This window comes from Callospermophilus lateralis, chromosome 4, assembly GCF_048772815.1.
Source record: "Callospermophilus lateralis isolate mCalLat2 chromosome 4, mCalLat2.hap1, whole genome shotgun sequence".
Classification (NCBI taxonomy): domain Eukaryota; kingdom Metazoa; phylum Chordata; class Mammalia; order Rodentia; family Sciuridae; genus Callospermophilus; species Callospermophilus lateralis.
Window position 1 is genome coordinate 55,708,758 of NC_135308.1, and position 27,682 is coordinate 55,736,439.

The 27,682-nt window shown below is 36.6% G+C and overlaps 1 protein-coding gene across 10 annotated transcripts in view; it reads right to left on the reverse strand.

Annotated features, from left to right (window-relative positions):
* Positions 1–27,682, reverse strand: part of Unc5d (unc-5 netrin receptor D) — a 508,406-nt gene that overhangs the window by 211,264 nt on the left and 269,460 nt on the right. For all 10 annotated transcript variants that reach the window (XM_076852500.1, XM_076852498.1, XM_076852499.1 and 7 more), the window contains exon 2: positions 9,320–9,538. In XM_076852500.1, the coding sequence (XP_076708615.1) occupies positions 9,320–9,538 (219 nt within the window). The remainder of the gene's footprint in view (positions 1–9,319; positions 9,539–27,682) is intronic.

Consider the following 27,682-nt stretch of genomic DNA (forward strand, 5'->3'; position numbering starts at 1 on the left):
TATATTTTCATTAATATAACACAAGAAATATTAGAATAAGTTGACATTTTTTTGGAAAACGTTACGTTCGTTCTTATATTCTCATTTCCCTTATTAGAAACACTCACACAAATACTTACATATGTATGTGAGTGTATATGTACATACACATAGGTAGGTTTGTATATGTCCATAACCACACAGGAGAAACAGCTAAGAAAACCACCTCTATTTAAAGAAAGCACTCCCCCGTCCTCTCCCCCACTCCACTGAAGTTTATCCTCCCTTGCTGCAAGCAGAGACAGTCATCTACTTCTCCACCTCCATAGATGGCAGCTAACTTGTTCTAGGAAATGCTATAGCGGCACAAAAATTCCAAGCAAATAAAAAATGGCATCTCATAAATAAGAGTTGCATTGTACCCGATAACTTGCATAACTTTAATAAGCATGGAAAAGTCCAACCCTTTAAATTATTGTGCAAATTATACCCATCAGCTTTTGTTATGGAGTAGAGTCTTACAGAATATAAAAATATGACTATGGTACTGATATGCTAATAAGCTTTCTACGCTGTTGGATGGTTTAGTTGTAGATAGACTAATGTTGGCAGCCGATGAATAATTGCTCTGCATGTACTAAACATAACAGAGCAGCACAGAACTTCATCATTTGTCAGCTTTATTTGTTTAAATGAGAAAAATGCTGACAGCAGTTATTGCTGTAATCCCCTTATTTATCAGATAGAAAACACTAGTTACTCTTAGCAGGTCTAATCCTGTTGGGAGACTCAAAGTTAGAGAATTTTCCAACTAATTGAAGGTAGATGGGTCACTGTTCAAAAGAGAGAAATGCAAAAGTCAGGAGAAAAGTAACGGAGAGGGAAGAAAATTAAAATATTTTTTTTCCTGGTTAACATTTAATAAAAGGGCCACATAGTCTCCTTGTAAAATCTGAACTTGTTCTGTTGCTAATAAAAAATTCTGGAATTGTATTTAACATTCAGTACCATGCCCACCCCAGCCTGGTGTCTACTAACAGCTGTCCCCACACCTCTTATCTACAGCTCATTATCACACTTCCACAAAGCCCATCAGTAACATCCTACGGTGGTTATTGTTGCCAACCAGTTCTCAGATACACCTGGCGATGGGTACTTGGGGAGGGATTTGACACGGTTCTCAGATGTTTACCTCCCCTCACAGCTTTATGTTCTTCAACCATTTGGAGGTTTTCTATAGTAGGATGCTCAGCTTACTAAACTGAATAAATACATTCGAGAAGGAAGAGAGAGTTCCTTTCTCCTCTCAGAGGTTTTTCATACCTCAAGCCACTGGAAACAGCAGGAGCCTGGCCATGTAGGTTTTACTTGAATTGTTTTATCACCTCCGTCTCTGTGCCTGCTTTCCTGGGCGTTTTTAGCTCAGTGTTTCACGTGCCCTGTGCCTCACTTTCTGCATTGTAATGTTTCATAACTGGAAACTTATCCAAAAGAATAGTTATCTAACTTTTTGTGGACCAAGCTCCAAAGAATCCTTTCTGTGCTGTATCATCAGTAACACTTGCTCAGTTCTTGAGGAAAAGAAAAAAATCAAACTCCCTGTGAAAAAAAACATCAGACTGTAGTGTTTAAGAGGCTTTACTTCTGGACTATTGATCCTTAGTATCTCAGCCCCTCTGCTGCCCAGATTTGGCTGAGGTGGTCCCTCCTTGTACTGCTTCCTGATTGAACAGAAAACAGCTCATTTGGCTGGAAGAAGTTGAGTCCACCATTTATATAAGGCAATGTTTTCCACTTATCTCTTAGGAGTCCAGGAATAGAGCCCAGAAAACATGCTTGAACAATGAGAAGTTTCCCCATATTCTGAATAATCATATATTGTCATTATAATATTTGTATGACCCTTTACTTTGCTTAATACTGTCATGTACCTTATCTTATTTCATCCTAAAACGTGTGTTACTATTATTTATGGTTTTATGATTGTAATTTTGCTCCAGTTCCCATTACATAAGATAGCGTCAAAGGTGTTACAAATTTTGTGACACATATTTGTTTGGAAAAAAATATGCATTGAATGCTTCATTTGTGCCTACTCCTGTGCTAAGTGGTGAGAATACCACAGTAAGCCGACTATGAAGATTCCTGACCTCAAGGAGCATCTAGACTAAATGAGAAGACACTTCAACACTCCCCAACCATGTGGAACAACACTGCAGAAAGCACAAAGAGGCCACAGGATCACACCAAGGCAGCTCCTAAGTTCTCTATGGGTAAGAAAAAGCTTCTTGGTTGGGTTCCATTCTGCCTAAAATTTGAGGGCTCTGAAGTCATCAATATGTAGTAGCTTGGTATCTAGGGCAAATCTCTGGGGGCTCTTGATTCTGGTAAGGACACATGAATATCACAAATACCTGAAACTTCAAAACTCTGGAAAGAATTATCAAGGAAGTGCACCTCCCTATCTTGAGGGAGTTTAGATGTCTTCAGGCCAACATGCTACTGAAAATAGTAAATTAAATATAGATAATTAAAAGGTAGAACTATATTTCATTTTTCTGGCAGATGATTAATTAGGGCTAAATGTCTTTTCCTTCTTCATCCTAGCAACAAGATTAAAATGTATTCTGACAAAAAAAAAAGTCATCCTTTGAATGTGCATGTGCACTATGTTTAATGAATACTCTTTAGTTTCCCCAGGATAATAAGCACTTCACGTAGTCTTCAGAAGCACCACAAGTTCAGACTTAAGTACAGAAACGAAGAATACACCCAAGCGTTCTCTTTTCTTCCACACCAGAGATTAGAATTAATCAGCTCAGAGATGTCTGGCAGAGGGAAGTAAATTAGCTGGATATTGTTGTCTGATGACAGCAAGAAGCAGAACTTCAGAGGGAAAAGTGGACATGGGAGTATCATTTAGAGAACAGCATCCAGGGAGTCACTCATTTCTGTGTCAGAGGACAACATGGGAGACATGGTCATACTTTCCAACCCTGTGGCCTAGGCAGTGGCTTTGCATTCCTGTAGTCACTGAAATCACCTTCTTCTAGGCAGGTCATGGCCTGAGGTCAGTGCAGGTACCATACAGTGTGGGTCATGCACAGATACCATGGGCTTCGGGAATGGCATCAAGACTGAATGCACACTGAATGGACAAATCATAGACAACAATAAAATGAAGGCCAGTTAGCTGTTAATAATGTTGGCCTTCTTTATCTTTTTGGAATTGTGAAAGTGTACAATGATGAAGGATTTGTCTTCTGAATCATCATCAACAGCCACTTGCCTCGTTCCAAAAACAAAATAGCAGACTTATCATTTTGAAGGCTAACCTTGAATGGGTATTATGTAAACATAATAGTGAGGACAGATACATTTTACACATGGAGAAACTGAGGTAAAAGGAAGTTAAGTGACATACTTGTAAAAAATGCCTAAATAGAGAGCTATATTTCATGTCACCATCTAACACTAATACCCATGCTCTGAAGCACTAGGCAATCTTCAGGGTATTTGTTTCATTTTGTTTCACAGCTTCATAATTCCTACTTCAGACACCTAAACATACACCTGGTATTCTAGGAACAGAAAAGAACACAAGAAAATCCAAAAACATTACTCAAGAATTTAGGATTTGGAACAAATCTCTGTTCAATATTGGGAATTGTTATAAAACTGATGAGCTGCTTCCAGTCACTGCTAAGATGGAATGAGAGTAAGTGGTCTCCAGATTTTTTTGATGTTGTTGTAAGGAAGGTTAAATTAGACCCGAGAGACATGGCTTTCATACTCTGCCTCAGGATATGGAGGGATTCATAATATTTAGCTGCAAACCTTTTAAGAATTTGTCAGTCTTCTCTGAGAGGCAGAGTGATGAACAAGATGAAACTCAGGGTGGAGAGAGGAAGTTTCTATAAAAGTGAGTTTTAAACCCACAAACTGTCAATGGAACACTTGAGAGATTGATTCTCTCTATGTTCTATGGTCTAAAATATATGCTTCCCAAATGTGCCTTGGTGATTTGTGAATCACTGAAGGCAACTTCAAATTAATGGTTTTCTGGAAGATACTATATTCAAATCCTCATCACCAGCACAGCAAAGTTCTCAGATGCTAACTTTAAAGATTTAATACATTTTTATTTCCATTCTTCTCTCTTTTCTCAACACAATCCATTAACCTTTTATCCCCAGAGAGAGGATCCAGTTGTTTAAAAAGGAAATCACACACAATAGAGTCCCTGAAATGATATTTTTTAAAAAGAAAAAAAAAATATTAGTTTACCAGAGTTGAGACTTTTCCCATAACAGGTTGAAATATACATTATTTCACTCATTAGTGTTGGATACCTCTGAGATAAAATAAGATAAAAGCATGAAGCATTGTTAAGGGAACTCTCATTTTTATTGAACAATAAAGAACTGGTTTAGCTTATTGATAATTCAAGCTTCCCACAGGCAACATCATCTTGATTGTCAAGATAGGTTTGGCTTCTTGTTGTTTTTTGTTGCTTTTTTTTGTCATTTGCTGTTGTTGTATATGAACACGTGTGTGTCTGCCTGTTATATTAAAGCTCTTGATTTCCATGTTACTGAATACACCACCCTTTTCACAGGGGCATGGTTCCTGGGTTGGGATAACCTCTAAATTCTAAGCTTCCAGATGTTAACAGAAGCAAAACCTAGGAAAGAAGAGTTCCCATATTTCCACATGAAATGAGGCAGAACAAATGAAAGAGGATCCCTTGGCTTCTGCAGAGAACTGAAAGTGTACATTACTAAGAGGTATAGCCATGTCTGTGCAAACACAGTAACTCATGTCAAATAAATTGTACTTTTTGCAGGAAAGAACTCTAGCTCAGGGTTTTCCAAGCTAAATTGCATGAAAACACACAATCCTTTTTCTTCTTATTTGAACTGTTAGATGACGGGGCCAAATTACCAAAAAGACCAAAGGCAGTTTGCAGCCTTTAACAACTGAAAGGACTTATTGCTTCCAATTTGGAAATACAAAAGATTCTGTGTCTACGCCAAACCCTCCCAGGTCCCATGCATTTCCCATTAGATCTGTGAAGAAAGCAAGTGCATCAGTTAAAAAAAAAAATAAAATAAAATAAAAAAATAAAAAAAACCTATATCAAATATCCCTTATATTTCAGAAATGGAGAATATATTGTCCAAGATATGTAAGGAGTTACTTCCAACAGGACTTAAAATATATATAGAGAAAATACTTTTCTCTGGCCAAATGTGGTCCTGCTGTCCTTGGCTTCTTAGTGTCATTCAGTCCTGGACTAGCAGGAATTATTTTACAGATCCAATCAAAAGCCATTAAGTCTGTAAAGGTAGTCAAGCACTATTCTCCAGCTCCACACTGGAGAACCCAAGGGAGGTAATGCATCTATTTTTCAATACCTGAGGCCATTTTGTTTCCAACCTTAATTGCACTTATGTATTGGTTTGGGGTAAAATATCTCCACTTATCTTGCTCCTGTTTCCACTATTCCACTATTAATACAGAGCTTAGGAAACATAATTGCAGTGTGCAGTAGACAGCGATTTTCATTAACTACACAGAAGAAAACTGTTTAGGGAGAGACATTTCTTTCTTATTGATTCAATCAAAATGACTTGGAAGAAAAGGGTGTGCTTATTAAATTCTTTTCAAAAGGTAACTGTTAAAATTTAAAATCTTTTTCAACAGCATTTAAAAAACTGGTATATAATCTCTTCTGATTGTCATTTATGAATTTTTGTTCTGCCCAGTTCCTTTGAAATATGTAACTTTTATTGGCCTTAAAAATAACAAAATAAAAAAAAAAGAAATAGAGAAGGGGAGATTTTTACTTGGAAGTAGAGAATGTAATCAACAATGCTCTCTGCAAGACATGGAGTTGCCTAGCAATGCTATGGGAATTAAAAGGGGGAAATAATAACAAAACAGAATGTTGTGAAGTTACAAGAGAGTGTACTGTTAAATCAGCTTGCAATACTTATCTAGAGGCCTTTAATTGAGAATGATATAATAAGATTTTCTAGCAATGGTATAAAAATATGGGTGATAATTTTTCAATATTCTTCCTTTCATTTAGAGCAGTTTACCCAATGGGATTTGCTATTTTGAGTTCATGATTAGGCAAAATCTAGGACAGACATTTGAGAATCAATCATAGGGCCCCTTGGAGCCAGTGGTATGTGTGTCTTTTCCGGTTGGGCTAAATGAATATAAGATACATCAACCTTTCATATTCTCCCATTGTTGTGTAGGCTACTCTTTATGTAGTTGATTCTGTTCCCTTTGTTATGCTATCCCAAGTTTCAGAGTCCTCCAGTCAATTTTTCAAGCTGAGATCGGTGATGGTGAGACTACTATTGTTTCCAACTCAACTTCTCCCACAAACAAGTTTAATCATCCAGGTGCATCCCAGATTCCAACTATGGAGCCTGAAGTCAGAAACCTGTCTGACCCTAAGACTCAGTTGGTTTTCTTCTTTTTCTTTGATTATGTCAAATCTTTTCAAGAAGAAAACGGTTCCTGCAATCCTGGAAATGTCTCTACACCTTTGAATAGAATAAGTTTTTATCTAACAGTGCCAGAAAAATGACACAGAATACAGAATAAGGAATTGGCCCTTACAGAGATGGCAGAAACAGGAATAAAGATATCCCAATGAATACATGCAGCGCTACACCCTTGGAAGACTGAAACCCTAAACAGATTCATGATGGTTCATGTACAGAAATCCAAATTTACATGAGGAAAAGTACTTGCGGGTGTTTTGATTAGGAAGAAGAACATACTAATTTGTAGGGAAAAGTTGTTTGTAGTGTCAAAAAATGTACCTGAAGTCAACAGAAGCAACTGTGGCTTCTAGACACAGCTACCCCAAGAACTAGTTATACCTTGTGGATCACAGAATTTTTAATGTATAAAATAGGACTGCCAGATTATCACTAGGATCTCTTGTAATTCTCAGAGTTGGATTCCAAGATTCTAAGCAAGCTGGGGTCTGAAGAACAATATCTCTAAGACAGGTACCTTTGTAAATTCCTCACACAACTCTAGTTCCAATCTGGAAATGAATGGGGGGATTGAGATAGGGCTTTTATCTTCAAACATTTGCATTTCTACTGCAATCCCAAATTAGCTCAAAACTGTATAATGATTAGCACTATGTGTGTATATAAATAAGTATAAAATGTCTAGTTCTCTACCCTTTCCTTCACTGACTTCTAGGCAGAGATAGACTGTAACCTAAATATGATTTTGAACAGTTTTTCCTTGCTCTGGAACTCACCCTACCCTGAGTTCCTTCTTCACTGGATACAGATGTTCCTCTCCCTTTCTCATGAAGAACTGTGTCTAGTTGCTTTTCCTTTTCATATCAGCCTTTCTCTTGTAACAGCTCCTCATCTCCCTGTCTTCTTTCTATACTGATGATTACCAAATGCATTCTTCTGTCTGCTCTGAAGTCTGCCAATTTCTACAACTGTTATCTCTCTTGAGATTCCATAAGCATTTGAAACTCAGATAGTCCAAACAAAGATCTCAGATTTTTTTTCTTGCTGATGTAATTATTCCTATTAATTGCACTACCATTCTAGTAATAAGTTTTATTCCTCTACTGTCTTTATTCATTTGGTCAGCTGTAACATTCTATGTTATTAAATAGTCCTCTATCAACCAGATATCTACTTCTTACCATTATTCTAGAAAAGATCTCCTTTCTTCTCACCTGAGCTATCTGTGTCTAACTTCCTCATTCTTTTTACCATCCCAGACACTTCTGCCAAATTCAGCCTTTGAAGCACAACTCCACCCATTATACTCTCACAAAACAACACAATCAATCTCTGCCACCACTAGCACATCCATAAAATTAAATAAAGAACTCCTCACTCTGGCATTGGAGGCTTTCCATGCTATTAATTAAACTAAATTTTCTAGCTGTCAGCTGCTATTCTCCTACATTAATTTTATATTTCAACCAAACCCAATTTCTTGCTGAAGACACACTCAGTTTCCTCTCATTAGTTAATGTTTGTGGCCTTCAAATCCTTCAAACCACTGGAACTCTTCTCCCCACCACACAGTGTAGCACCAGTTATGCCTATTTGGATACCTCATTCATCAATGTCCCTTTCAAATGCACTTTCACAACACCCTTCCTAACATTTCTGGTTAGATGTGATCTTTTCTTTTAATCCTCTGCAGAACCACATACTTCTATTCAGACATTTATTTGCTTTACTCTTTCCATAGCTATAAAGTATACCTACAGGAGCTACATCTTGACTCTCTTTGAATTCTCTGAAAGGCCTAGCCTCATACATCGGAACTTATTGGTATGTTGTTACTACATTGAGCTCACCTGAGGCTTTCTAATTATACTAAGGATTTCTGACTTATTCAAAGTCTAACATCTAGTGAGCTGGCCAAATAGAACTAATAAAATCAATAATCTAGGGTGTGACTAGACTCTATCTATTTTGAAGAACCGAGGTGCAAAAGTATATATTATTTCTGCTACAGATTAAGCTCTAAAAAATATGAATTTGAAGGGTTTTAGTCAAATGATCTTACACTAAGATATAGCACAAGCACTTAATTTACTTAAATCCTGGTTTCTCTGTATGTAAGAAGGTAATAATTGCATTAGCCTAATAGGCTGCAATAAGGACTGAGCAATGCCCACCAAATGCTTAGATAAGGCCTAGTATATTGTGACTACTCAATAAGCATAAACCAGTGTAATCATAATTCCATCATCATTATTTATCACTCAAACTATTAATAAAGATGGTTCTGAAAGTCTTTCATGTAAGAGAACCTGCTAGAATACAGTGATCTAATTTGGGATCCGTCAATACACAGTAATCAAAAAATCTTCAAGAGTACTCCAAAGCCACCAACTGTGGAGAATAAAGTACACAAGAATAATATATAGGAGGAAGTGTTAAAAGAAATTCAAATAATGGTTCTTAAAATGTGTTTGATGAAAGATTTAATATTTGTCTCAAAATATTTAGAATTCAGAAAATAAAAACAGCAACTGAAGTTAATATTCCAAGAAGAATGATTTCCAAAGAGAATATGAACTTCCATCCAGGGTTAAATGCTGAAAGCTATATAGACCAAGAAAAATGCCTCTGCAGCATATTAGAATAGCTATCAAAGGAGCTGTGGAGTCAACTACATCTTCAATGTCTGGGATAATGTTAATATAAACTCATTTAAATAAAGGATGGCAGGTGGTTTCTAGTCTTTCCCATACATAACGCAGTCGGGGGTAGGTGGGGAGCTGCCATGGGGTCAGCAGACTGCTCTGCACTCTTACCTGAACTCTCATCCAGGCTCTCCTCAGAGACGTGCTCATTTTGATGGACCCACTCGCCATTGCACTTGAAGAATATCTGCATGGCTGGCCTTGCTTTGCACCTGAGTGCAATAGGGTTACTTTTGATGATGTAAGCATCGTCTGGTTCCTCTATGAAATGAGGCAGTGTCCCAGGAGCTGATGGAATGGAATCAGGAAGAACTTCACTGTTGTCGGTTCCTATGAAATTGAAGAGAACATCAGAACACAGCTTAAATTGAAAGTTCATAAGTGAGAACAAAATACTGAACTCACACCATCTTTAGGAACATAGGCTGGAAAACTCATCATGTTAGTATGATATGCCTGAAAGACTGGCACAGATGAAAATCTTCTAGAAGCTCAGCTAGCATAATATAGTATCTTCGGGTATACACACCTTGAGTCTGTTAGGTAAATGAAAATAATGAATATGAGAACTATAAAACTTGAGTTTTGAATCTGAGTGTTGTGGGATAAATATTTGTGGGGTTGGTCTGATCTCAAGTTCACTTTGGCAAGTCATCATCTCAGAAGAGTCAACAAAGACAGCAAACTGCCTCAAAATCTTAAAAAAAAAAAAATGAGGAGAATTGATATTGTCCTCCCACATCTGAGTGAACAGGGGTGATCATGGTGAAAGGTACTCAGTCAGAAGATAGCTCCCCAAATTCAAAACTGTTCCCCATCCCCATTTTTTTAAAACCTATGAAACTGGATTATCTGGCATCCTACCTTAGATAACTCACCAACTAACTATCTCTTCAAAATGAATGTGGGTTAATTCTCCTTGCCTTCAGCCCACTCTCTGCCACCAGCACTTCACCATGACACACTAGGAATTGCACTAATCAAGGCTGAGAATTAAAACACAGCAGTAAAATAGCTCTGACCATGTAGTTAGCAGCTATGATAACATCTGTTCAAAGGGAAGGCACAGATAGTGCTCTCCCTTAACCTCAGGGAAGTGATGAAGCATTATTAAAAAGAAAAAGCTAGAGCCAAGATTTTGCTTCCTGCCTCTTCTCTACATTCAGCAAGGACTTAAATCCTGGGAAACACCACAAGATCAGGGATACAGGTGTGTGAGTGGTGAGCATCGAGGAGATAGCCAGGACAGGTATCCTGTGGCTTTCAAAAGCCATCCCACTAGAAGAGTAAAGAAAGCAAAGATTTCAATACCAAGGTCAACTAAGCTGTTGGATAGGCCTTCAGACCAAACCAGTGTTCAAACCTATAATGAGAAAAGTCACCTAGTGAACTACTTGAAAAACAATTACACCCACCAGATCCAACTCCCAGGAGAGAGCCTGTGATCTAGCTTGGCTTTCAGCATGCCATCAATTACATTTGGGATGGAATGTCTTATTATTCACACTTAAGTCAACAACTTAAATTAGAAAGCATTGTCAAAGGTAATTCATTAATTTTAGGGGTAATGTTCTACTTTAAGAACATTTAGGAAAAATTCTCAATTACTAAGAAACAGGGAGAGCAGGGACTTTAACAGGTATTTTATATAACGAAGAAAATAAAAGACACTGATTTTTAAAAACAAGTCTCCTTACCACAGGGAACACACAAGCAAGATTTGCTACTGCAATGAATTAAACATAATAATAGCTTGATTGTCCCAAACAAGATTTTCTCCCTATTAAATACGTGTTAAGGAGAAAAAACAACCTCAAATTCAAAAGAGCTTAAGGGACTATAAGCCTTCCATTTGCAATAGAAAAAATAACTCATGTGTAAGCAATTGGAAGCATCAAAAAAAATCATTATAAAGCAAGTACTCTCAAAGCTAAGGACAAAGAGTTTATTTTATGAAATTACAATAAAGTCACTCAGAAAATAAAATGTGTATAGGTCATAGGAAGTAAGAGCGATTTCATCATAGAATTATAGGGGGGGTGTTTTAATACATTAAATTTATTTACAATGGACTTTGTAAAATATTTATTAATTTATTTTATTACTGATGCTCATGCCAATTTCCACCTTCAATAAATACCAAGTCCTTGCAGGATTTTGTAAACCCATGCATTAGAGGAAATGACAAAGGTATTAAAAGATTTTATATGGGCATCAAATGCTCACACACCCACCAGGGGCTTGAGCTATGGCCAAAGTAATTCATTGTTGCATTAAAGGGTCACCTGATAAAGCATACACAGCATATCCAAACCTAGAGAGCTAGCCTGAGTGAGCAGACATACATTTTGATAGATGCATTTTTGCTGAACAGGTAGGAATGCATATGAATGTGTCTGAAAAGTAACAATCTGAAAAGGGAGGGGGATGAGAAAGGGGTCAGAGCTCTAAGTTAATAACAAGAGCACATTTATCCAATATAAATAAAAATGTCAAAAAAACATAGGCAGTAGATTACATAATAAATCAAGTTTTAACTATTAACTCACAAAACATAGATCTAAAAGCAATTAGTTTACCCTCTTGCCATTTTCTTAATGCCTTTTAGATAAAGTATGCAGGAGAGAGGAATGAAGAAATCTGAGGGTAAGTGTCCTGGCTGTCCAAGGACCTTCCTTAAGAGTCAATCAATCTTAATGTTCAGAGGAGAGAAAGAAAAAATAATAGAATGGAACATTTTATCTTAATTATTACTGAAGCAATGTCAAAACCATGCATACATCAAAGGCTAGGATCCATGAAAACAAGAAACAATGGAAAATGATTTATTAGAATGCAGGGGAAGGTGAGAGATTGTACACACACATATACATTTTTATATGTATTATCATTTAACTGCATCCTTCCAACAAATAAAGGAAGTAAGTGGAAAAGGTGCACAAGATTTTTTTCTGTCTTTGCTTTGCATAGTGAAGTGTTGGAGTGATATTTATCTAATGCTGTCTATCCAGGGAAGGTCCCTTCTCCCCACTCACCCATGGGGTCAGGCTCTAATCATGGGTCAGCAACACCCTGCCTGAGGTTGGATTCCTGACAGCCAGGAGTCTGGATCCCTCTGTAAGCAGCCTCTCCGGGATACTCCTTCCTGACTCCATAGCACCAGAACACCTTCCTCTGGCTCACCCCATCCATGCCCATCATGCTCAGCCCTACCTAATGGTTTGGAACTGAATTCTTCAGGAAATTCTTAGGGGATTCTTTAAGGAAAGAGAAGGGAAGAAAACAGAGGAATAGAAGCTGAAGTGGGAACCATTTTAGAGGCTTAAATTTGCTCACAGAGTGTGTCGATCAGAAAGGAGTCGACGTGGGGGAAGGTCATTTACTTTAATAAATACTTTTGTAGGAGACTGCAAGAATATTTTTCTGCTTTCAGGAAAACTGTCATCTTAATACATTTACAATTACTTTATAATTCAGAGAAAAGTTTTAAGATCTTGTATGACAAATGCTAGTGACAAAGGCCACCCAACTGTGTTCTTCCACATCACTTCTACAGAAGAGGCTGGAAAAGTCAGGACTCAGGTGACATCCTTGGGGGTGGGCATGGTAAAGTGTCACTCATCTAGCCACTGAGTCATAAAAGAGACACTTGCATAAAAGCTCTTATTTCCCTGATTAAAGGTGTGGGTGGTACTGTCCTCCCTATGTTCCTTAACTAGGGAAGATTATGAGGAAAAGTACAGAAGGAACAATCCAGTCCCTGACTGTGGGAAGTCCCACAGTGACATGGCTAAGAGCCAGAAGCAACACCAGGAGACACCCATCCCAGGTATTAGTGGATGGCTTTTAACAAATCCCTATTTGCTTAAAATGTCTGATTGTCAAGATTTTTCTGTTACTTGTGGCAAACGATATTCCCCATGGATGCAGCTGGATCTTTCTCCTTGAAAACAAAAAGCCAGAACTCTAAGCTTTGTTTTATAAATGCCAATGCCAACAGCATATAAGAGAAGAGTTTTGGTAAGCTAAGGAATGTGAAAACTCAGCCAGCAGGAAATAAAAGTAAAAACTGCCACTTACTGATTGGTACAGGTCACGCAATATCCCTCTACCTGGACTCAATACACTCCCAGGCCAGTACTGCAAATATCCCCTTTTGCATTTGAGGAAATGCTTGGATTGTATGTCTAGTCTAAGGCCATATAGCCAGTAAAGGGTGGACTCAGAATTTGAATACAGGTATCTGACTAACCAGCTCACAATGCCATTTCAGTTCAGGTGACAAAAACTGCAAGCCTGCTACTGTGATTTAGTGAGTGTCTGCTTGCAGTTCATAAAACCAAAAAGATGAAATAAAAGGACACATTATCTGCATGGCATCTCACCATTTCCATTAAATATGACATTTGTCTTAAAGATCATGTAGTTACCCTGTCAGCTAGCCTATGAAGACAGGCCAGGATGGCTGTTATGGACACATTCCAAAGATTTTGAAAAATAAATATTTCTAAAGAACAAGTACTCAACCAACTCTACTCAAATTAAGAGGCATCCTCACCAAAGTTAGAAATAAATTCAGGGAATGGAGTATAGCTCAGTGGTAGACTGCTTGCTTCACATGCTTAAGGTCCTGAGTTTAATTAAAAAAAAAAAAAAAGAAGAAGTCAAAGAAGAGTCATTGTTTGAGAAGAAAATAATGAAGATTTTTCTACGTATCATTTGGAAATCCATATGCCTTTTTAAGCAGGAATATTGAACAAACACACGTTCAACTAAAACACAGGACTATTAACAGAAGACAGTGTACCTCTGCAAGAAGAAAGGGAGGGGACGGAGACATTGTCATTCCATCCCTTTTAACCACAAAAAAACTGTGGATATTGACAACTTGATGTATTAAATTAGTAATGAAAATGCACACAATGCATGTCACAGTCACCCCAAATCAGGATTCATGACAGCCTGGACTACCACCCATGGGGTGATATGATGAGTGAAGTTGAGCTTCAACAGGTTTTGAATAATTCTAAGTTATACTTTTTTTTTTTTCTTGAGAGGCCATAACATTTAAATACACTTTAAAAAAAAATCTCCTGTCTCTAGAGTATGCTTGTATTTTTATCATAATGGCATTTGTTTAAAATTGCAATCAGCAACCACAAAATAATGCAAACACTCAATCTGGTGCCACAGAAGAACTTTAGAATCAAATCCCCAGACCAAGTCTAGTTTACTGTGACCTTGCATTTGGCAGTTGACCCCAAGGGCCTGTTTTTCTTACCCATAAAAATAGATGATTAAAATCTAGTATTTTGTGATATTAAATAGAGATATTTAACAAATGTAGTCAATGATTAAATGCTACATAAATATCATGCGCCACCATTACTACCACTTTCATCATAAACTATAGCATAAATAGGAAAAAAGACTTATAATTCGAATCCCTATGATTTCAATTCCCAAACTTCTTAAGACTTACATTTCAATTTTGTGCTTACTATTATCATATTCTTCTCAGTGTCCCTGTGATATGAACTGTTATTTACAACTTTTATTTTTTACTACTTGGTACCTACAGGAAAGTCAGTAAAATTCTTTTAGGTTAAGAACTCTGAAAACAAGCAGAAAAGCACTTAACCAGTACACATGTAGTAAATGGTTATGCCATACACTAGACATGTGGCTATCCTGCAAAGCAGAGTAATAAAACACACTGGATTTCCTGTTTGCCACATCCCAAAACTATTGGCTTTCTTAGGCAAGTAGTAATTAAACATAGGAGATTTCATAATATCCCAGGGCCCCTCTCTCAGAAATATTTAAATGAAGTAAGGCCCCTTACTAGCTCTTTAAATTCCATTCGTGATCTATGAGAATACTGATCCATGGCAACATGAAAGTCAGAGGAGAAAGCCACACCCAAGAAAGTAAGTTACATAATCTAAAAGACATCACATGAGGGCTGGGTTCTCTATTTTATATGTAAATGTGACTTGTCTCCATATGGTTATTTAATTAGATAAGGGATGCATTGTACCTGTTTAATGCAGAACAACAGCCTGAAGTTTACATACCAAATTGTTAATACAATTTATGAAACAAACTCTTACTCTAGGCCCCAATAAATGTTTTTCTTTCTTTCTTTCTTTTTATTTATTTATTTATTTTTTTTTCCTTTTTGACTAGGAAACCATTTTGCCTTCTTTCCTACCCCTAATAAAAATGGAAGTGTTTTATATCACTGGATTTTCATAGTTTACCTTACCTGTGCTGATTTTATATACTGTCAGCCAAGGACATTATTTCAGTGAGCAGATCTTAAATTCTGCAGGATGAAAGACTGTAAGATGCTAAGCAATGCTTACAACACATTCAAAGAAACTATAAGGGCCATTATTAATTCTAGAAACAAATAACTCCAAAATTCAGCAGAACTTACAAGAACATATTCATTATTCCCCAAATTATTAAAATTTACTTTAAAATATTCAGTTTATATATTATATACATACACACACACACACACACACACACACACACACACGTATATAATTGATCCTTCTGCCTCAGACTCCCGAATTACTGGGATTAGAGGAATGTGCCACTGCACCCAACTCTAATATATATTTTTAATAGACATACATATGTGGCTACTAAGATTAGATAGTATTCTAGGTACTGGGGATAGAAACATGACTAAGACATAGTTAACTTTCCTTAGGAGCTTACAAACTAAAAATAGTTATGGAACAAAGACAAAATGCTAACAGTGAAGTCTTAAAATCTGTGAATGAGGGAAAAAGCAAATAACAAATATGCCCTACAGAAAAAAATAGAAAGTAATTAAATCAAAGATTCATAAAAATATTCATTTTAAAACTTAAAAAAAAGTTATTTTGCTGATAAGAGTGTATGGAATGAAGTTTATAAATTGTTCAATCTCTCCCCCAACAATGGATACATTTGTGTGTCAATGAGTACCACTAACTAGCATTCAAGTTCATCTGAAAACCTACTGGAAATTGGGAAAGCCTTTGCTTTCAAAGTGTTATCACTTTTCATTTGTAACTGACAGTTTTCAAGAGGGAGGCCATTCATAGTTATGGAAAAATGGTTGTTTTAATGCAACACTGAATGACAGAAAACCAAACAATCAAACACCATTCTCTTATTTTTCATTCATGGAAAATTACCTTTCGGGAAGAGCTTTGTGTTTTATGTTCTGCACACTAATACAGCAGAGAATTTCAATCATTTTATGACAAAAAGAAGAAACAAAAGGGGGAAAACAGAAATATAAGAAACAAACATAAAATTCCCTTTAAAATGAATATTCTTCCATTAGCTGTCAGGTCACATTTTTAAAAACTGAGATTGACCATTTCACAAAATTTAAATACAGGCTGAACTGACTAAACAGGGCGAGAAAGAATTTTTTTTGTATATGAGATGGACATAGGCAGAACAGAGTGGGAGATCACCTGAGATAAAATCTGGAACTCTCTTACTGTAAAAGTCATCCAGGCCCTTGGAGTTTGTGCAACTTGGAAAGAGCACTGAGGTGCAGATTCAGGGTGAAAACCTATGTCCTGACATTTTGAACAGTATTTTCCCCATTCTACAACACTGCTTTGTTTTGGTGATACATAAAATATTAAATTTACAACTAAATTTTATGTTATTGAGAAATGTAACCTAGAAAATAATCTTATAAATTACCTTTTATGAGGGACTTGGAACTTGCACAACATTTTAATAAAACCAATACAACTAAAAATATATTCACTAACAATTTATGATCTATTTAAGTATTTCGAACACTACAACTTATAAGAAACTAAATTACACAAAAATAAAATATGTATTAAAATTGTTACCCATTGTCTACAAGTTCCCCCAAAACAATGCTACTAATAATTTGCTATATTGCATGCCAGTATCGTTTTTCTATGTAGTCTTAATATTTTGACCTGTGTATACTGGTACACATACATTTGGCATCTGTTCTTATTTTGACATGCTAGTATTAACATCTCATAAAACTAAAACTTTATGGTTGTCTAAGAATAGCTATATCAATGATTTCATTATCTCCCTATAGCACTTAGCTATACCCAAATTTTAGCTTTCATTGATACAATTCTCCACTTATGATCTATCCTTTGATTATGTGCAAATTTAATAGTTCTTTTCAGTCTCTCTCCAGAGTTTCAAATCCATACATTAAATTGTCTCCTGGCATATTCACCAAAACATCCCAAATACCCTCAAACAATATGCCTGAAGAACTTACTGCCTATCTTCTCACAGACTCATGCTTTGGCTAGGTTCTATAAATCTAAGGATGACTCTAGAACCTGAGTATCATCTACTTCTCCACCATTCCACCTCTACATTCAATTTTTTAAATTAAATCATATTGACTGTCTCCTATATATTCTTTCCAACTCTATGTCTGCTCTTCATTCTTATGCCTATTGTTATGATTTTGATATGGGTTATCCCCTCAGAGACTCATGTGTTAGGCAATGCAGGAATGTTCAGAGGTGAAATGATAAGATTGTGAGTACTATAACCTAATCAGAAGGTTAATCCATTAATGGGTTAAATTTGAGCAGATTGCTGTGTGGTGACTGTAGGCAGGTGGGGCATGGCTGCAGGAAGTGGGCTGCTGGTGGCATGCCCTTGGGGACTATATCTTCTCCCTGGCTCCTCACTGCTTACTGTTTCCTGCTTACCATGAGCTCAGCAGTTTTTCTTTACCATGCCCTTCCACCTTGATGTTCTGCCTGACATCAGTTCAAAAACTATGGAGCCCACTGACCGTGGACTCAGACCTCTGAAACTGTGAGCCCCTAAGTGAACTTTTTCTCCTCTAAGTTGTTTTCTTGGTTATGTCAGTCACAGTACTGGAAGGCTGACTAACACACTTCTATGCCTCTCTTGGTCACCATCATTCTTCTCAAATACTACCACTGTTCCTAATTGTCTTTGGCCATAATTCTTTCTCGTCTCCTTTTGCTTCCTTCTATATATTGCAATTTAGCATGAATTTTTCAAAATACAATTCAAAAACATCCTGCTGAGTTAAAATGCTTCTATCCTTCTGGTAATTTCCCCATTTTTTAAGATGACTGACCATGCCTTCTATGATCAGGTTCCTCCTTATAGCTCTAGTTAGCTTCATGGCTTATCACTTCACCACCTGATAGCTTTAAGGACTGCCTCTTAAAGCTTTCAGAGATCTCAGCACTCTTTACCTGTAGCCTGCACACATGCTTTCCCTTTTACCCATAGATAAATTTTCCCCTCTTTTCCTGATAGCCCATTCACATCTTTAAGGTTCTGCTAATCTGATGTTTTTTATGTGAAGCCCTACCTGAACCTCAAAAATTCCGTGTTGGTTACTTTCCTCTTTGCCCTTCCATAATACTTTGTACTACTGTTTAATTATTAATGTATATCAATGCACCTTCTTCTAGACTGTAGATTCCATGAAAGCAACAGATGTGAGAATTTTGTTCATTATTTATATCCCCAGTGGCTAAACAGCTCTGAGACTCAATAAAAGTTCCTTGAATAAACTTTAAAAATCACAAATAAATAAATAAATGAAACTGTGTTGAAACTTTGTGACCATGATATCCACAATAAGATACACTGAAAGCAAAGGACACACTGCTAAATTTATTTCCAAAAGGAGTATGCAAATTCATAGGCACTAGTATCATAGGGATTTACCAGTTTTCCTTATCCTCACCAGCTTTAAACATAATCTTTTGGGGATATATTTTAATTGGTGCAAAGGAGTATTAATTGTTTAATAGATACTTCTCAATTACTAGCCAACATTAAATATTAAAATGTGTATCAACTATTTTCATTTACCTTCATTTCCATTGCTTATTCACAGTTTTTTTCTTATCATTGAAATGTTATATTTACAGGGTTTTAAGGAAAATGCAGCTCTATAATATATAAAAAGAAATAAATCATAACTGAAATGTATAGATTCCATTGTCTTAAGATCCAGGACTTAAATGACAGCAGTAGCACTTGGCTTTTTATAATATGTCTTCCAATTCATTAATTTAATTACAGCATTCAAGACATCAGTTTCACTATTCCAAATGCAACTCAATTCTGAACAGAATGGTGTTCTTTAGACAAAAGATGGTTTCATGCAGGGAAGAATATGTATCTGTTTTTTTAAAATCAATATTTTACATGGAAGATTCATAAAGAAAAGCGAAAGGAACAGGATTTGTCTTGCATTTCTTAATGAGATGACCTTCTTTGTGCAACAAAGTCCTTCTTCTGAAAATCACATAAAATGTTGATATATGGATGAAGTTTTGATGCCTATGTGAAATCCCTTAATTCCTTTGTTATTTTTCCTAATACACAGATTTAGTTGAGCCTGCTGGGATGTGGTATTTAGTAAAGACTGACGATAGACCACATGGCACTAGTGTCCAGCAATTGAAGCTGTGTCCTGATTTGATTTGACAGTTATCTGATTGGGATGTGGAACCTGTACAATAGAGAGGGACTTAATTTCTTTATCCTCCTTAGAGAAGATGCTAGACACTGTCAGAAACAGATTTATACTGAGCAGCATTGGAAGCACAAAATATTGTTCCACTTGTGTCTTTTTATCAAGAGAGAGGTTTGATAAAAAGGGAACAAACATGGGCTTCATAGTTAGATGGAGCTAGATTCAAATCCAGGCTTCTTGCTAATTGGCTATAAAGGAAGATATCTAACCTACATTAGCCTTTTTCCAGATGAAGAGAGAATAATATAGGAGTACAAGGCTTTTGTGTACATTCAAGCAGACAGCTGCAAATGAACGATGATATTAAATGTACTAAATGATGATACTAAAGGTACTCAATCTATAAAAGGCATTGTTGTTAATTATCAAAGTTAAGACATGCATGGATGGTGAAGAGTGAAATAGAGAATTCTATCGTGTTGATTATTTTGTGGGGAGCAGGGTATGAGAGAGAAACTGGAGAGTAAGAGCCCAGTCTACTCAGCAACACTCTAGGAAATGCCTGGATATTTTACATACTTTTTCCTTACAAAGAAATATCTGAGCTAATAATCCAGTAACCAATTTGGGGACCCAGGTGAACTTAGAAGATTAAAAGCTGCTTGCCTTTGCTACATAGTGTATGGTAAAGAGCTTTATGTATATCATTTAAAGACCTGAAGTTGTACCTTGAAAAGTGACTCTAAGAAAAGAGCACTAAAACAAAAACAAAAACAAACAAACAAACAAAAAACAAAAAGAAAGAAAGTAAGTAAAAACAAAAAAGGATACTTGAGTATCTTAGTATTACCTAATCAGCTTAATAGCCCCGGGGTGAATCCTAATCTGCTGGCAAGAAGAACAGGAGGAAAAGGAAATGATCACTCTAATAGAGTAAGCTTAACATCATTGTGTGATTTAATTATTTAGCCATCTCAGCCCCCTACCTTCACATACAAATAAATGTGAATCAGATAATCATGTGCATGTGGCTGGTTAATTACAGTCTGCTATTTATCATCAACAGGTGGATAGCATGCATGAATCTATGGTTTATAGCAAGCACTTAATTTTGGTGAAACCCAAGGACTAGGTCAGGAGATCGGTAATGACCTGTCTTACTACTGAACAGTTTTTGAAATTAAAAGAGAAAACCAACATTAGTTGGTACTTTAAAGGAAGATATTAAATCATCAATCAAATGGGTCAATGAGCCCTAGAATGAATGAAACATTCCCTAACATCTAAGTTGATTTGCAGGGCAAATATGTGGGGGATCCACAGAGTACTAAACTTTTCACATTAGGCAAGTAGGAGAGACAGTAATGAATGCTAGTGTCATTACACTATTAATTTTTTTCTCCTTCTCTCAGAATTCCCCCACCCCAGTGGCCCAAATATTGATTAAAATAATTTTGACTCCAGTGCTCTTCTGGTCAAATATAGTTTCTACAACAATTCCAAATATTAGATTAGAGAAACAAAGACATTGCAAAGTTTCAAGATGAACATATTTTCTGGTATCTTAAACACGGGACTGGATATATTTCATGTATGGATTTATGTGAATGTATAAGCATATATTTGTAATTATCTTTAAGTGATTATAGAGCCATTGGCCCAAGGTCTTTTCAACTGAAGACCAATGAAGTTAGTCTTCATATCAGGGGTTGAATTTATATCATTATGACAAATTAGGAATAAAGCACACTTGATGCCCAAATATAAATACATTATATTGTCAAGACTTAAGAATCAGCGTTTAGACAGGGTTTAAAGTTAACAGCATGACATAGACATGGGCACAACAGCATCAGAGAAAGCTGACAAAGATATGGTAGGTTCCTTACTGGAAAAAATCCTAGATATCAGATGCATTATCATTTTATCCTTATAACACAATTTCTGAAATGGATAACGGCAAAGGCAAACTGAGATTTAGGATTTTTTTCCTTTGGGCAAATGATAATATATGTAAAAATATAAAAACATCTCACTGTTTCCAGAAGTCACAGTAAACATGATTAAGCATTATGATCAACTAAATGTATCCCACCAAAATTCATGTATGTTAGAAGCCTAATGCCCAATAGGATATCAGGAAGTGGATGTTTGGAAGGTAATCAGGTCATGAGGGTGGAAATTTCAAGAATGAGATTAGTGTCTTTATTGAAAAATTCAGGAGAGCTTCCTATGTCTCTCTGCTCTACCATGTGAGGACTCAAGGGGAAGATGGCCACTGCAAACTAGGAAGAGGGACTCAGCAGCCACCAATCTTGTGACACTTGATCTTGGACTTTCCAGACTCTAGAAGTCGGAATGATAAATTTCTGTTGTTTAAGTCACCCAGTCTGGTAATTTTGTGTAGCAGCAGGAACTGACTAAGGGAAGTCCGTTTTTTTTTTGTTTGTTTGTTTGTTTTTTTTTTTTGGGGGGGGGTGGGGGGAAGAAACTCTGGAGTATAAGGATTATCATATAGAAGGGATTCTTCATCTGCTGGTCATGCCACTGGCAAGACAAGGAGGAGCTGTGAAGGTACTCAAGGTAAAGGAATAAGACAAGATCCTAAAAAGAGCAACTAGAAATTCAGAAACAAATATAAACAAAGAGATTGCCAACAATTTTTAATATTCAATGTATCACAGTGCAATTTATAAATGTCCCTAATTTCTTTTAAAAAAAAAATTCCTTTTTCTAGGTGACAGTGAACTACAGGATGAACTCCACTGTAAAATGAAAACAGAAGTGAAGGCATGCAGAGTTCAGAGCCTCAGTCACATACACACTGATTCACAGACTGGGCCGGGTGAAAGGTACTGTGCCTGGGAGTCCTAGAGGCCCATCTAAGATCAGATGTATCAGCATCCAGGTTTTTTTTTTTTTTTTATGGGAAAGGGTATCCGAATATTCACAGGAAGAGTATATATGAGATAAACATTTCTCCCTCCTGGTTAATCCTCTTTTCCTAGATGGCAAAAAAGTAGAAAGAGTTTTGTTTTGCATTTTTTTTTTTTTTTTGGTCCATATAGGGAAAATCCCACATGGGGAAAATCTTTCATCTTGGAATAAAGACAAATTGGTGCATTTTTCCTTTTTCTCAGGGAGCTATTCCACTGCTGGGCCATTGTCATGCAGCAGTGACTCACAGGAATTAGACAGACAGACAGACAGACAGTATAGATAGGTTGGACCAAGGAGGCCTATTTTGAGTGAATCTGGGAAGTTGGAGATTGTCCCCTGAGGGACTGAAATGTTAATTCCTTCAGAGCCCTTCCTCCACCCTAATCAAGAAACTGTGCCTGCTCCCACCTGCTGCCAAGGTAACTCTTTGCAGGAATTGCCCCTCCCTGCAGGGAGCTATAAGGTTGTTAATGTGTCCTTGGCTCCTCCATCCTGCCCTTCCCCCTTCAGCCCACCTGTTTCTCACCTTTTGGCCCTCCCACCAAGCATTCCTGAGTCTACTCACACAGGAAGGAAGCAGAAAGATAAGGGGGAAAAGGCAGGAGAACAAAGGAAGCCTAGGTCATATAAAAAGAGCAGAACACCTGGCTTCTTAGGATACAAGGATACCAGCTAAGGCCCTCTTCTCCCTCACGGGAAAAGTCCACGTTACCCCTTTTTAAATAAACCCTGCTTTATATACCTCGGCGTGCTTCTCTAATGTTCAAATTTAAACAGGTGGGGAAGCAGGACTCCTCACCAATAACCAGAGGTACCATCAATACTTAAAGTTCTTGGAAATAATTCTGTAGAGATGAGAATATAAATAATATAGAAAGTAACTTACTCATCTTCCACTGTACCCTAAGAATGTAGTCCTTCACCCCCACTAATCCCAGATAAAACAGTTATAAACAAACATAGCTCTGGCAGAGTCATCCACCCATTCAGGAATCCATTTGACTTCCAAGGTGCTAAGTTCTTTTGAGCCAGTGTCTGTGGTAAGGGAACCAGGTGAGATTGATGCTCTTATTACAACTGAAGTATCCAAAGAATCAGGGAGCTACTTTCTGAAGAATGAATGCAGGGAACAACACAAACCTTCAAGATAAATATGGACCCTGGGTTGGCTGAAGGTCTGGGCCTGTAGCAAATGCAGATTACTAGTTTTCTAGTAGAGACCGGAACACACCAGACTTTAGTCAGATTAATTATACATCAAAGCATCTTTCTCAACTGACAATGACAGACTTAACAGTAAAAGTATGAAGACAGATTGGTGCATTTTTCCTTTTTCTCAGGGAACTATTCCACTGCTGGGCCATTGTCACGCAGCAGTGACTCACAGGAACATGTAATGCTTAATGAGCCAAATATGAAGATAATTATGCCAGTTATATTTGGGAAACCCACAAAATAACAGACCATATTTGTAGACTCTTTATGAACGCTCCAGGGTAGAGAGAGGAAAGAAGATATTCTTTTTAAATAGCTGAACTGGATTTTACTCTAACTAAATACCTTTGAAGCAACACATCACTTTTCTGCCCAATTGAAACAACAACAACAAAAAAGAGTTGAAAGAATACATTCCTAATTTCAGAGGTTCCAAAAGGAATTTAAGTTGTTCTGAAAGTGCGATTGCATTTTATCCATGTGACCTCCTTATATTCAAATCTTTCATTTCTTGAAAATGATCTACTTATACAACAATGTCTTTCCATATCTACTTTTTTAAATTGTGAATTAATGTTCCAGTAAAACAATGCAACAGTACCATTGCAATTCCAAGTAAAAATAGTTCTTAACTCATCAAAGCAGTTGAAGGAAAAAGAATTGTATAGAATTACTTAAAACATTTAATTAAGTTGATAGATATCAAAGATAATCGTGAGTTAATAAATATTACTCATCAGGATTATCCAAGCAAGTAATCAGATCAAGGGTACAAGTCAATATTTTGCTGTGTTAAAAAAAAAATCGCTGAAGGAAAAGGGTTCAGATGGACATTTGGGGTGGGTTTGTAATGGAAAAGGCAGAACAGAGCTCAGTATTTCAGTCTAATTTCTGGAAGCACTGCATATTAACAGAAGAGACTACAGAGACCAACCAATATAAGAAAAGTACTAAACATAGACTCTAAGTAATTTGTGTACCTTTCCTCGGGTAGTTTATAGCAGAGTTGAATTTGGACAGCTAGAAACACATCTTCTAATAGAGTTCTTTCTACCATATAAATCCAAGCTTCAAGTGAAAAAAAAAAAATAACATTTAAACCCAAAGTTGCCTCAAATGATTTCTTTCATTCTAGATGAAACTTCTTCTCTGCTTAAACAGCTCACAAGGTAAAAATATCCCAAGGCATTTCAGGAACTGGGTGAAATCACAAGCTCATTGTAATCATCTTCACAAGCTCTTGGAGTTCTGTGAGGGTGCCACTGATCAGAAAAAGGGCAAGGGAAACATCAATCTTTGACAGAATTTAGATTTGTTTCCACATGAGAGCTCATCAAAGACTAGGAGAATTGAGTTTGGATCAGATTACCACCAAGTGGGCATACAACTGATTAGAGAAGTGGTTTCTAAAATCAGACTTTAGGCATCCAAGTACAACATCAGTTATCTAATGCATTGTTACAGAATTTACTCCAAAAATGCTCTCAGGGCAAACTGAACATTTGTAAATGTTACTTTTTGAAATAGTAGATGTTATACAAAGACAATAGGATGAATGGGGGGAGTTGGGTACAGTGTGGGGAAGCACAGAGTCATGACTTCTAAGATTTTGGATGTGCAATCAATCCTGTGTACTGTTTCTCAAAGGATCTTAAGTTTAATATCTGAGGGAAGCACACAGAGCCTGATAGCTGATCAGTGCTCTAATTTTTTTAAAAAACATTTTGATTAAGGCTGGGATAAAGAGAGTTTGTTCATTAAGATGCTGATGAGATCCAATTTACATGATCCAATAACACCCTTAGAGTAGTTGCTTAAAATACCATGTAACTTTTACAATTTTAAAAAATGGACATATAGAAACAGAAAAGAATTAAACGGGGATGTCTGTAATGGGACAATATTGCAACCCAGGGGAAAAGTACCTTTTATGATTCAAATAGGATTCCAAGGAATTCCCACCAACACAGCATCCCTGGAGGGTGTAAGTAATAGGGCTGGGATGAGCAAACAGCTGGTAACCTCAACAGGGAGTTTAGAGTTGAAGACTGGAAGGCTGAGCATTTTCTTAGCTCCTGCTTCCCCTCATTGGTTTACCTTTTTAATTCTCCCTTCATCTGTTCCATTCCTCTTCTGTCATAGATCAACCAGTCCAAGAGAATATTCTTTTTCATGATTTTCTAAAAAGAAGTTTAGATGCCCAACAATTATATACAGTCTTTGTTGAAGATTTGACTTAATCCATAGTCCTCAAAGTTGAAAGGCATTTTACATTGTAGGAAAACATAAGTTAGATAACAGATATCCATTTTCATAAAAAAATTGTTTTCTCCAATATGATATAGTTTGGTCATTTTGGGGAGACCCTTCCTTATCCATTTCTTCTCTGCCTGTTCTGTCTCAAAGAAGGAATTAAAAAATCCTTAGTTTTAGAAAATAAAATTGCATTCTCTTCATATTCTAATACAGACACATACTGCCAAAGACTTATTAAGGCACTGCTCAATCAAGGGACATCTCTTCATGACATTGCCTTTGTCTCTCCCTACAGGTCTCTCTGAATGAACAGGACTAGTAGGAATACAAACTATTCTATTGATATAAATGCACCATCTCCACCAAAAGGTGCAGAAAGCTGCATTCAAACAGTAATTAGAAAGTATTTGATGCATACAGGACGTTTAATAGCAACCATTGATTAAAGCAATACATGTATTGTAAACATCAGAAATGAAGCACTATCATAAAATAAACACACCACTCAATCCAAGAAAAAAGGACACTCTCAGCACCATTAATCTGCAATACTCTTTGAGACCTCCACCCTGTCTCAATCTCAGGGGTAGCAAATATCTCTATACGGTGGAGATTTTTCTACTTTGGGAGAATCCCTCCTTTATGTTTATGGTTTTACCATAAGAACACACAATCCAAGACAACAGACTTTTGAGCTTATAGCTTCTGACTGCTCATGAACCTTATAAAAACTGTAGCAGCCTACATGCATGCCTCTGAATTTTGCATTTCGATAGATAATTCACATGCATAAAATTCCCCAAATTATACTGTACAACTCAGTATGTTCATAGAGTTGTGCAAATATCACCACAATCTAAGTTTAGAATACTTTTCATTACCGTAAAAGAAATCCTGAACCCAATACCAGGATTACTTCCACTCTACTCCAGCTCCTAGAAACTATTAACCCACTTTCTGTTTCTATTATTTGCTATTTTGGGCTCTCCTTATAAGGAAATTGTGTATAAGTGTCTCCTTTCATCTGTCTCCTTTCACTTAGCACAATATTTTTAAGTATATCCCCATAACTGCATGTCTTGGTATTTTATTCCCCATATTGTTACACAACATTCCATTGTGTGAATATGCTAGTGGTTAGCCATTCATCAGTTAATGGACATTTGGGACATTTTCACTATTATGTATAATGCTCCTGTGAATATTCATGAACATGTTTTTTTATGAGCATGTGTCATCATTACCCTTGGGTATGTGACCTAAGAGTAATGGCGGGTCATACAGTAACTGTGTGTTTAACTTTGAAGAATGGCCAGCCTTCTCCTGGGTGGTAACACCGTTTTACCATCAGCAATATATGAGGGTTCGGATTTCTCTACGTATTCACTAACACTTGTTATTATCTGTCTTTTTTTTATTATAGCCATACTAGTGTGTGGGAACTCATTACAGTTTTGATTTGTATTTCCCTAATGGCTAATGATGTTGAACATCTATTCATATGTTTATTGGCCATTCATATTCTTCTGATTGCTTTTTTGAACTCAACATTGTTTTTAAAA